The 13,457-nt window shown below is 40.3% G+C and overlaps 1 protein-coding gene across 1 annotated transcript in view; it reads right to left on the bottom strand.

Moving 5' to 3' along the window:
- LOC106607182 (protocadherin-15) overlaps positions 1–13,457 on the bottom strand; it is a 371,077-nt gene that overhangs the window by 124,934 nt on the left and 232,686 nt on the right. Inside the window, exons 21-22 of the mRNA XM_045720950.1 lie at positions 12,218–12,334; positions 1,312–1,452 (exon numbers count right to left, since the gene is read on the bottom strand). Coding sequence (XP_045576906.1) covers positions 1,312–1,452; positions 12,218–12,334 — 258 coding nt within the window. The remainder of the gene's footprint in view (positions 1–1,311; positions 1,453–12,217; positions 12,335–13,457) is intronic.

The following is a 13,457-nucleotide window of genomic DNA, read 5'->3' as shown; positions in this document are numbered from 1 at the left end:
CATGTAGTAATCAAAAAAGTGCTAAATAAAATGAAAATATATTTTATATTTGAGATTCTTCAAAGTAGCCACCCTTTGCCTTGATGACAGCTTTGCACAATCTTGGCATTCTCTCAACCAGCTTCATGACATAGTCACCTGGATTGCATTTCAATGAACAGGTGGGCCTTGTTAAAAGTACATTTTTGGAATAGTCTGTTTTAGCCAATCAGTTGTGTGTGACAAGGTAGGGGTGAACAGCTCAAATTAGCAAAGAGAAATGACAGTCTATCATTACTTTAAGACATGAAGGTCAGTCAATCTGGAAAATGTCAAGAACTTTGAAAGTTTCTTCAAGTGCAATCACAAAAACAATCAAGCGCTATGACGAAACTGGCTCTCATGAGGACCGCCACAGGAAAGGAAGACCCAGAGTTACCTCTGCTGCAGAGGATAAGTTCATTAGAGTTAACAGCCTCAGAAATTGCAGCCCAAATAAATGCTTCAAAGAGTTCAAGTAACAGACACATCTCAACATCAACCGTTCAGTGGAGACCGCGTGAATCAGGTCTTCATGGTTGAATTGCTGCAAAGAAACCACTACAAAAGAACACCAATAATAAGAATAGACTTTCTTGGGCCAAGAACCACGAGCAAGGGACTATAACCAAAGAAAATGATCTCGGGAGGTAATGCGATTGGCTTTTGATGGTGAGATTATCCAGATCGGGAGAACAAAAGGACTTCCTGTACATTACCACAATCACACCGTGATTTATTAATCATGAGACATCCCCTCCATCTCTTTGTTTCCTGGAGAGGCCTTTGTTCCTCTCCGCGCAATGAATGGAGAACCCACTGGTTGTATGGATGGGGACAATATGTCCGGAGAGAGACAGAATGACGTAAAACAGAGTATGTTACAGTCCCTTATGTATCTCTGGAAGGAGATCCTCGTCCTGAGTTTATCAATTTTATTGTCCAAGGACTGAACATTAGCGAGTAATATTCTCTGATGCGGTAGGTGGAATGCATGCCTCCTGAGTCTAACTAAGATCCCACTCCTACTCCCTCTTCTCCGGCGGTGACGTTTTGTTGTATCACCTGGGATGAATGGGGCTACCTTGGAAAGTCCAAACAAAGGATCTAGGTATGGGGAGTCGAATTTCTGGTGAGTGACCTCCAATCTAATATCCCAAACTTATTTTTGGCTGTAGGTAATAGTACTAGAAACGTGTGAGCAAGTAATGTAAGAAATAACTAAATAATAAGTTGGTTAGGAGCTCGAAATTTGGCGACCGTGTCTGTCGGCGCATCCTCATCACCACCTACCTTGAAGGTGACACTGGGTTGTTCGTTGAGGTTGACCCTGGTGATTATCCTCCCAGACTCCTCCTCAACATCAAAGATGCTACAGCTGTAAGGTGATTGGTCATCTTCCACTCTGTAACGCACCAGACTGGCCGGAGTACCCTGGGCCAGAAACACAGGACCAAGACAGACATGTTAGATGAGTGAACTCCTCTATTTTAACCTTTTATATTGTATATTTCCATAGGGGACAGAATTGATCGACTAATATATTATTTTTATTACACTCAGGGGTAAGTTAGAAGTAGGTCAGAGTTGGCACTAAGAGGCAACCATTTCAACAGCAGCTTGGAAAGCAAACGTATCCCCAATTCACCTAACCGGGTCGTGCACCTACAGCGTTTTCATAAAGTATTCATACCCCTTGACTTATTCCACATTTAGTTGTATTACAACTTGAAATCATTATGGACAAAATAAATACAAAAAGTGAAAACATGTTTTTTTTGCACATTTATTTAAAATTAAATACAGATATCTAATTTACATAAGTATTCACACACCTGAGTCAATACGTTAGAATCTCCTTTTGAGAAAATTACAGCTGTGGGTGTTTCTGGGTCAGTCTAAGAGCTTTGCACACTTAGATTGTACAATATTTGCCCATTATTCATTTCAAAATTCTTCAAGTTCTGTCAAATTGGTTGTTCATCATTGCTAGACAACCCTTTTCAGGTCTTGCCAAATATCTTTCAAGCAGATTGAAGTCAAAACTGTAACTTGGCCACTCAGGAACATTCACTTTCATCTTGGTAAGCAACTCCTGGGTAGATTTGGCCTTGTGTTTTAGGTTATTGTCCTAATGAATGGTGCATTTATCTCCCAGTGACTAATGGAATGCAGACTGAACCATGTTTTCCTCCAGGATACTGCCTGTGCCTAGCTCCAATCCGTTTCTTTTTTATCCTGAAAAACTCCACAGTCCTTAATGATTAAAAGCATACTAATAACATGATGAAGCTACCACTATGCTTGAAAATATGGAGAATGGTACTAAATAATGTGTTGTATTGGAAATGCCCCAAGGATAACACTTTGTATTCAGGTTAAAAAGTGAATTGCTTTGCTACATTTTTTGCAGTATTACTTTAGTGCCTTGTTGCAAACAGGAGGCTTCCTTCTTTTCATTCAGTCAATTAGGTTAGTATTGTGGAGTAACTACAATGTTGTTGATCCATCCTCAGTTTTCTCCTATCACATAGTCATTAAAATCTGTATCTGTTTTAAAGTCAAATCAAATCAAAGTTTATTTGTCACGTGCGCCGAATATAACAGGTGTAGACCTTACAGTAAAAAATAACCAATAGTGCAGAAAAAAGGTGTGTGTGTGTGTGTGTGTGTGTGTGTGTGTGTGTGTGTGTGTGAAAGAAATAAAACAACAGTAAAAAGACATTTGAAAATAACAGTAGCAAGGCTATATACAGACACAGGTTAGTCAGGCTTATTGAGGTGGTATGTACATGTAGGTATGGTTACCTATACCTACCATACCTACATACCTATATATACCTATATATACCATACCTGCATATATGGTGAACAGAGAGTAGCATTAGCGTAAACGAGGGGATGGCGGGTGGTGGGACACAATGCAGATAGCCTGGTTAGCCAATGTGTGGGAGCACTGGTTGGTCGGGCCAATTGAGGTAGCATGTACATGAATGTATAGTTAAAGTGACTATGCATATAAGATAAACAGAGAGTAGCAGCAGCGTAAAAGAGGGGTTGGGGGGGCACACAATGCAAATAGTCTGGGTAACCATTTGGTTACCTGTTCAGGAGTCTTATGGCTTGGGGGTAAAAACTGTTGAGAAGCCTTTTTGTCCAAGACTTGGCACTCCGATACCGTTTGCCATGCAGTAGTAGATTGAACAGTCTATGACTGGGGTGGCTGGGGTCTTTGACAATTTTTAGGGCCTTCCTCTGGATGGCAGGCAGCTTTGCCCCAGTGATGTACTGGGCTGTACGCACTACCCTCTGAAGTGCCTTGCGGTCGGAGGCCGAGCAATTGCCGTACCAGGCAGTGATGCAACCGGTCAGGATGCTCTCGATGTTGCAGCTGTAGATCCTTTTGAGGATCTCAGGACCCATGCCAAATCTTTTTAGTTTCCTGAGGGGGAATAGGCTTTGTCGTGCCCTCTTCACGATTGTCTTGGTGTGTTTGGACCATTCTAGTTTGTTGTTGATGTAGACACCAAGGAACCTGAAGCTCTCAACCTGCTCCACTACAGCCCCGTCGATGAGAATGGGGGAGTGCTTGGTGCTCCTTTTCCTGTAGTCCACAATCATCTCCTTAGTCTTGGTTACGTTGAGGGATAGGTTGTTATTCTGGCACCACCCGGCCAGGTCTCATGGAGAAATCCCTGAGAGGTTTCCTTCCTCTCCGGCAACTGAGTTAGGAAGGACTCCTGTATCTTTGTAACTGGGTGTACTGTTACACCCTACAAAGTCAAATTAATAACTTCAGCATGTATAAAGGGATATGATCAATGTGTGTTTTTTTTTTACTTACCCATCTACCAATAGGTGTCCTTTGTGAGGCATTGGAAAATCTCCCAGGTCTTTGTGGTTGAATCTGTGTTTGAAATTCACTGCTCGACTGAGGGACCTTACAGATAATTGTATGTGTGGGGTACAGAGATGAGGTAGTCATTCAAAAATCATGTTAAACACTATTATTTCACACAGAATAAGTCCATGCAACTTGTTATGTGACTTGTTAAGATATTTTTTACTCCTGAATTTATTTAGGCTTGCCATAACAAAGGGGTAGAATACTTATTGACTCAAGACATTTCAGCTTAATTTGTTTAATTAATTTGTAAAAAGTTTGAAAAACATAATTCCCATTTGACATTATTGGTTTTACATTTAGATTTTAGTCATTTAGCAGACGCTCTTATCCAGAGCGACTTACAGTAGTGAATGCATACATTTCATACATTTTTTTTTTCTGTGCTGGCCCCCCGTGGGAATCGAACCCACAACCCTGGCATTGCAAACACCATGCTCTACCAACTGAGCTACAGGGAAGGCTATATGGTTACTGTGTGTAGGCCAGTGACAAAACAAATCTCAATTTAATCCATTTTAAAATCACGTTATATTTTTTTCAAGGAGTGTGGCAACTTTCTGAAGGCACTGTAGGTCTTGAACATGACTCATGGTTGTGTTTGCCCACTGAGCTATTTTCTATCCGTTAGCTCTTTGTGCTAACATTGGTCTTAAGGTCTCAGGCAGTTACTCTCCATGCAAGTGAATTTCGACCAACTACCTCTGATACACTGTGACTACACAACAGTCTTATCTCCTCATTACACATCTATTGGAGTTATATAACGCCCAACCCATGTCCCCCATCCCTCCATCCACATATCAAATCCACTTAAAGCCATTTATGAAAGCTGGGAATTTAATATGACCCTTTGATTAAGGTTAATCATGCTTCCAAATTGCTGATTATCTCATAACTATGTTTTTTAATGTACCACTTCAGAGTGCTATATTTTTTTTCTCCACTTGTTTTTCTTGCTGTTCTCTAATATAGGTTATACTTCAATGCCCTTCAGCAGAACTGAGCATGCTGGCCTTGAGATAACCTAACAGGTTTTCTGTGCTGTAGAGTCAAACTGCGCAGAATTGAGCAAATACAGGGTTAGAGATGGTAGATCCCTTGGGTGGTTCACTCACACAGATACATCTGCCAAAGATTGTGAGAAACCATCAGAGAGAGCTTACTGATGCACTGAGGGGCATGTGTGTAGCATCCAGGCTCTGTGCGTAGAATCAGGGATTTATGTAACTGTAGATCCAAACTGAGCATAATAAGGCAATAAACCAAAGGCATTTTTGTTTAGCAACTCCACACTGCACCTACCAAATATTGTAACAAAAGTGTAAGCATTCTGTCTGAATTATTTATTTGTATAGCAGACACTTTCTGCTTAAACATTTCAGGTGAACATTGGGCATAGGCTAAGTATCTTGCCCATGCACAATCCATAAACGCACACCATTTCAGATTACACCACCAGTCATATATTGTTCCCTAACACGTAAGGACATGCTCTGACTTTGAAATATCACTAAGGAGTAGAATCTGAGGCCATGTGGCTACTGCAGTGTGAGCTGAAAGGCCCTCAGGGTCAGAGACGGTCCTCCTAAATAATATATTTATTTTTTAAATAAACGTATGTCCTTTCCCGTTTCCCTCACACTATACACTTTATTTGGCAGGTCTCATATTGCTTCCAAGATATCAGTCTTCTATGGGGCTTGCCTTGACGGTAAAATCTTACTCTCTCTACTAGTGCTTTCAGGTTTACAGCAGCTCCCCTTGTCTGACTTTTTGCTCACAGACCATAAATGGTTTATGCCTTCTTCTGGGGTAAACACACTCGGTCGTTAACACTTTAACAGGCAGCTCCGGCAGTTGAGCTAATTTTGACAACCAATTTTAAATAAAATTAAACAAATTAATTTTGTTTGGTATATTTTATCATTTCAATCAATGCCATTTAATAAAATGATCATGTGCTTTTTTATCGGACTCCCATATTTTTTTTAAACATGCATTCAAAGATTGTTGAATACCAGGAAGTGAACATGAGCAAAACCAAGCCTCATTTACCACACATTTTTTGTACTAATTGTGTATAAAGTGGGAAATGTTGTTGAAGTAGTGTTTCATCTTGGCTATTTTTATTGAAGACTCAGGATCTGTGCAATAACGTGACACTTCCTACGTCTTCCATAGGGTCTCAGAGCCCGGGAAAACGTTGAACGATATCGAGGCAGGCTCTGGCTGAAACACTTTATCGCTTTTGGCAAGTGGCCACTCAGAGTACTATGGGCTTAGGCGCGTGCCCGCTTCGACCGAATGGTTTCTTTTCCTTTGTCTGTTTATCTAAACGCAGATTCCCGGTCGGAATATTATCGCTTTTTTATGAGAAAAATGGCATAAAAATTGATTTTAAACAGCGGTTGACATGCTTCGAAGTACGGTAATGGAATATTTAGAATTCTTTTGTCACGAATTGCGCCATGCTCGTCACCCTTATTTAGCCTTTAGGATAGTGTCTAGAATGCACGAACAAAACGCCGCTGTTTGGATATAACGATGGATTATTTTGGACCAAACCAACATTTGTTATTGAAGTAGAAGTCCTGGGAGTGCATTCTGACGAAGACAACAAAGGTAAGAAAATTTTTCTTATAGTAAATCTGACTTTGATGAGCGCTAAACCTGCTGGGTGTCTAAATAGCTAGCCCTGTGATGCCGGGCTATCTACTGAGAATATTGCAAAATGTGCTTTCACCGAAAAGCTATTTTAAAATCGGACATATCGAGTGCATAGAGGAGTTCTGTATCTATAATTCTTCAAATAATTGTTATGCTTTTTGGGAACGTTTATCGTGAGTAATTTAGTAAATTCACCGGCAGTGTTCGGTGGGAATGCTAGTCACATGCTAGTCACATGCTAATGTAAAAAGCTGGTTTTTGATATAAATATGAACTTGATTGAACAAAACATGCATGTATTGTATAACATAATGTCCTAGGGTTGTCATCTGATGAAGATCATCAAAGGTTAGTGCTACATTTAGCTGTGGTTTGGGTTTATGTGACATTATATGCTAGCTTGAAAAATGGGTGTCTGATTATTTCTGGCTGGGTAGTCTGCTGACATAATCTAATGTTTTGCTTTCGTTGTAAAGCCTTTTTGAAATCGGACAGTGTGGTTAGATTAACGAGAGTCTTATCTTTAAAATGGTGTAAAATAGTCATATTTTTGAAAAATTGAAGTAATAGCATATCTAAGGATTTGAATAACGCGCCACAGGATTCAACTGGCTGTTGAGTAGGCGTCCCACCTAGCCCATAGAGGTTAAAGAAGTGTCACATCCTGACCATAGAGAGCTCGTATTTTTCTATGGTAGAGTAGGTCAGGGCATGACTGGGGGGTTTTTGTCTAGTTTCAATTTTCTATTATGTTTTGGTTCTAGTTTCTTTTTTCTATGTTGGGATTTTTGTATGATCCCCAATTAGAGGAAGCTGGTCATCATTATCTTTAATTGGGGATCATATTTAAGTAGTTGTTTTTCCCACCTGTGTTTGTGGGAAATTATTTTGAGTTAGTACATGTTGCACATCTGTCGTCACAGTTTGTGGGTTGTTTATAGTTTATTGTTTGTTTGGCTAAGTTTCACAATATAATAAAAATGTGAACGCTGCGCCTTGGTCCGTTCCTACACACAAGCGTGACAAGAAGATTCAATTACTAATGTTGTTAATTTCTTTATTTTAGGAACTCTTGAAAAATATGCCCTACCAGGGGCTTTGAGTTGTCCATTAAAGGAATGCTATTAAGTCAAAGCTAGTGATAATGGACAATGGAAAGTTATTGTTCTTGGGTTTTGTTTGCCTGTGCAAATAAACATTGCACTGGTATTCTAAGCATAAACTGTAAACACTTTAATTTACAAGCATTTGAATATTCATATTTTGACACAACTGTATCAGATTTTATTCATATTTGATATCGGGCTGTATCACCGCCTGTACGGCAACTGCTTTGCCCACAACCGCAAGGCTCTCCAGAGGGTGGTGAGGTCTGCACAACGCATCACTGGGGGCAAACTACCTGCCCTCCAAGACACCTACTCCACCGGATGTCACAGGAAGGCCAAAAAGATCATCAAGGACAACAACCACCCGAGCCACTGCCTGTTCACCCCGCTATCATCCAGAAGGCGAGGTCAGCACAGGTGGGACCGAGAGACTGAAAAACAGCTTCTATCTCAAGGCCATCCGACTGTTAAACAGCCATCACTATCTTTGAGTGGCTGCTGCCAACATACTGACTCAAATCTCTAGCCACTTTAATAATTAAAAATTGGATGTAATAAATGTATCACTAGTCACTTTAAACAATGCCACTTTATATAATGTTTACATAACCTACATTACTCATCTCAAATGTATATACTGTACTCTATACCGTCTACTGCATCTTGCCTATGCCGTTCGGCCATCGCTCATCCATATATTTATATGTACATATTCTTATTCATTCCTTACACTTGTGTGTTTAAGGTAGTTGTTGTGAAATTGTTAGATTACTTGTTAGATATTACTTCATGGTCGGAACTAGAAGCACAAGTATTTCGCTACACCCTCATTAACATCTGCTAACCATGTGTATGTGACCAATAACATTTGATTTGATTTGTGCTCTTCAACAAAAATGTAGCACAAAGGCCAAAATTAAGAGGAGTAGTAAAGAGGAGATCATGTGAGTGTGTGTGTTTGTATGTCTGCACTCTAGGCTAAGCCCTCCTCCACCTCACAGAAGTTTGCTTCAGTGACCATGAGTTAGAGTTTATCATAATGCACCCATCTACTTAAGCTTTGTAACTGAGCAATACATACAGTATATTTTCTACAGTAAAAAAAGAAGCGACAAAGGTAGAGTGGGAGTGCGGGAGAGAAAGGGACTAAAAAACAGATTGACAGACAATACACATGCACAGAAAGGGAGAGATACACTGTATGACCAAAAGTATGTGGACAGCTGCTCGTCAAACATCTCATTCCAAAATCATGGGCATTAACCTTTTCACAATGTTCCAAATATCTCTTAGAGTCGCCCTAGCGTGAGTTGTTTTATGCACGTCATGTCAGAATGCACTCACTGTTCCAAAATGTGATTATTATGCAACAGGACAGTTAACACGTTGTTTGCGTAGATCAAGCATGCATATTTGCGCAGTCTTGCAAGAATTGGAACATTTTCTTGCTGGTGGTCGCTTTGCCTTTCTTGTTGGTGGTCGCTTTGCCTTTCTTATTATCTTACAAATAATAACTTTGGACATGTGTGTGTTCCTATCAAAGTAAGTTCCTTATTTTCTGTATATCGTGTTGTCGTTTCTACTGTTGGCGCAGTATGTATGTATGGAGCATAATGTATTTACAGTTGTATTCACATGTTTTCAAGTACTGGTGACATAATGCATTCCGATTATTGCGTATATTGTAACGGACACCTATGATGTGTGTAAATTACTTTTTTGAAGGTTGGACTGATTATAATGAGCTAAGCTATTTGCCAGCTATGTGTGGCACCATGTTTGTTGACATTATACAATGCATTCTGGGTGTCACGTAAACGTCTGTCAGACCAAAGATGTTATGAGGTGAAAGAATGGTTCCCTCATGTTTCGGGTAAACTTTCGTAAGTGAATGAAGGGAAGTGGATGATCGTAGATGACACACCGCTTCAACATGCATACTATTAACAGACCAAACTCATCTTGTCTGCTCTTATTGTCTTTGGTTGATGAAAAAAAAAAACATTCCAGGCGCGCACAAACTACCCATCCTCGGATTACTTTCGATTTCTAGAGAGTGTTTTACTCAATTATTTCGATCAATGGTGATGTGATGAATTGCTATTAGCTAATTCATATTGTAGTTTCTGTCAGCCAAAAGTTATAAAAATATGACAGCTTGTGTTAAGTCAATCTTTCAGCTACGACAAATGTAGCCTACATTTTCCGGTTTGGATGATTGTATTATGTTGTATCTACTTCTGTGAATGTCTGAACATTGCATCCAAAAAATAAACTGGTCACATTCTGGACATAACTTTGTAAGGGCTATGTTTGTGCAAAATGTATAGGTGGAAAAAAAAGTGGCCAGCTCAAATGCTGATTGTTGTGTCAATCGAAAATGGACGTTCTTAATAAGCGTTCTAATCAAGCTTTCTAAGCACACTGGTTTGATCGCATGCAACAGGGACCACTACAGAATGATCACAGCTGTTTTGTTGGCACGTGTGAAAAGGTTAGGCCCCCCCTTTCCTGTTATAACAGCCTCCACTCTTCTGGGAAGGCTTTCCACTAGATGTTGGAAAATTGCTGAAGGGACTTGCTTCCATTCAGCCACAAGCATTAGTGATGTTGGGCGATTAGGCCTGGCATCGCAATCTGCGTTCCAAGTCATCCCAAAGGTATTTGATGGGGTTGAGGTCAGGGCTCTGTGAAGGCCATTCAAGTTCTTCTACACTGATCTCGACAAACCATATCTGTATGGACCTCGCTTTGGGCACGGGGACATTGTGATGCCGAAACAGGAAAGGGCCTTCCCCAAACTGTTGCCACAACGTTGGAAGCACAGAATCGTCATGAATGTCATTGTATGCTGTAGCATTAAGTTTTGCCTTCACTTGTGCGCAGCTGCTCGGCCATGGAAACCCATTTCATGAAGCTCCTGACGAACAGTTCAACATTTTTAAGCTGATAAAACTCAAATGTGGACCCCTACAGGGTCACAGTAACTCTATCGGTGTGAGTAATGACTACTGGATTCAGCAACTGTATTCAGATATATTAAGTGCAAAGGTTTTGAGTAATGAGAGAACATAGGCCCCCTACCCTGGTGGGAACACAACCAGCTGGAGGTCCTTTCATACCAATCTCCTTTTCAAAAGACCCCCTGGAAGGGGATAACGAGCAGCCAGATTCGAGAAGTGTCAGATGAGGATTGTTAGGGAAAGCTGTATTGTTTTCAATGAACACAATTCACAGAAGAGTCCAATATAATGATGCAGACTATAAAAAATGACAGATCACTCAATTCTATAAAAATCCTTGCCAAGAGACTGCCAGGGAGAGAGGGAGAAAGATGGGGAAAGGGGCAGAAACAAGTGAGGAAAAAGGAGCGACACTCACTTGCAAGAATGTGAGGAAGAGATGTGCACACAGAAGCCCCAAATGTCTCTGTTTTTATTACATATTACTAATACATTTTCTGGCTAGCCATACCACACTGCATCCCACTGCTGACTTGCTGCAAAAGGTATTGTTATTTGTAGGTACTAAAGAGCCCATGATACTTATTGTAAGATTGGGGGTGTTAACCTGGTGTCCTGGCTAAATTCCCCACCTGGGCCCTCAGACTACCTTGGTCACCTAATCATCCCCAGCTTCCAATTGGCTCAATACAACTCCTATCCTCCACCCTGCGACTTTTGCCCAGTTCAAAGCTAACTTGCTCTACACAGAACATATGCTACAGTAACCATTCAAGCTAACATGGACTAAACACTTTGAGAACCTCAGCACTTTTAGGTTCATGTAACAATGCTAAGTATTAGTTATAATGCAAAACAACTCCAGTCTCAAAAGAACAGAGAAAGGGTGTGAGAGAGCATTTAAGGTAGAATGCTGACTCACCTATGGGGCTATTAAATAAATATTTAGGTGATTACACTACCAATAAACCAACCTTAATTTGTCATCGGGTTGATGGCGCTGAACCACATTTTTCTGGGGGCAAAATAACCTTTTCTTTAGCATTTATTTGATTCCGAATGTATTTTCTTTATTGTATTGTCCTTGTTGTCCTATTGACAGAGCGCCTCGCCTGTGCTAGGGGAAATAATTTCTGAGCACAACATGGTGTCAAAATTCTCGTGCCATATGGTGTAATTTAATTCACCCGGTTTGCAGCCGGCAAAAAAAATTGTTTATACCAGAAAGGTTGTGTGGAACTGCTCAGCCATGTCAAAGCCAATGAAGACAGATACAATTAGACAGAAGGGTGAGACTGGAACGGTACTTAACAGAAGTAATCATCACATTATGATAACTGTGACAGAGGGAACAGAACAGATGCAACACAATCAGGTAGCTATTTTTACGAAGAGAACATTGGTTCTTGCTGGTAGTGCTGTATTTCACTACGCCGTGTAATAAACAATAATTTGTGTCATCAGCTGTGATGCCATGAGCTGTGAAAATCATTATCCTCTTTAAGACCAATACATATGAATCTTAATCTGAATCATTGGTCAGTGATACTCACAGGAGGGTCTTGGTCCTCAGCGAACACAGTGGTGATGACCGTTCCCTTCTCTGCATTGGGGGCCACCAGGCCCTTGTACAGCGCTTGGCTAAACACTGGCGAGAAATCATTCATATCCTGTCAATAAAAAGAAAAGGAATAGATGCATAAAGTACTGTAGGCTATTATGAATGTATAATATTCACTTTTTCTATCTCCAATGCTTTGGAGGTACAGGAAAGAATGTCTGGGTCAGAGCATGAATCATCACATGATTCAGTTTCATTGTATCCATTGTCAGTCTCACAGTTTATCAATCAGTCTGCAAGTGATAGCAAACATCACTGTCTTGCAAAGACGAATCTGACTAGAAAGACTGAGGGGGATGCTGAAGCTCAGTGATGGATTATGCATGGCTTTGTCAGGGTCAAACTGAATCTGCTGGAAATGTATTTCATCCACTGCGATTGGAACTGCTATCTACATGTCTCTGACAAAGTTCAGTGGAAGGATTATTATGTGACTTTAATAAATGTCACACGATACTTTATTTCAAATAATGCAATTGTTGAGGAAATGTGTCTGGCCCCAGACGTTGCTCTAGGACAGTGTATTCATATCTGATAATGAACTCATTAGTAAACTGTAGTGAACATCAACTTGAACATCTTGAAGAATAATCTGGCCTAATTCACCATGTACTCTTATAATCTCCACTCGGCACAGCCAGAAAACTGGCCAGCGCTCAGAGCTTGGTTCCTCTCTGGGTTTCTTCGTAGGTTCCTGCCTTTCTAGGAAGTTTTTCTTAGCTTTTGTGCTTCTACATCGCATTGCTCTTTGGGGATTTAGGCTGGGTATCTGTATAGCACTTTGTGACAACTGCTGATGTAAAAATTGCTTTGTAAAATACATTTGATTGATTGATACTGTATGTTCCTAGGGCTGTGGTCGTCATTCAATTTTGTCAGCTGGTTATTGCCATGCAAAAGACTGCCGCTCTCATGTTAATTGCCGTGAGTTAACATAAACATGTTTAGCATCTCCAGGCTCCACTCATACAAGACTCTGATGCACACCATTGGGACATCTACAGTACATTTAAAAAGTCTAATGAATCAATTGAATATACATCATCACAATGAATCCATTATTTATTTTAGGCAAGTCTAAAGAAACATGAGATGAAGAACCTTAATTTCAGAAGAACAGAATATGAGTTGTCCTACAGTATGTTATCTGGCTGTGCTCCATGCCATAGGCT

This window comes from Salmo salar, chromosome ssa01 (genome assembly GCF_905237065.1).
Source record: "Salmo salar chromosome ssa01, Ssal_v3.1, whole genome shotgun sequence".
Taxonomy (NCBI): Eukaryota; Metazoa; Chordata; class Actinopteri; order Salmoniformes; family Salmonidae; genus Salmo; species Salmo salar.
Note: the sequence above shows the minus strand (reverse complement) of the source record. Positions and strands in the feature narration are given on the sequence as shown.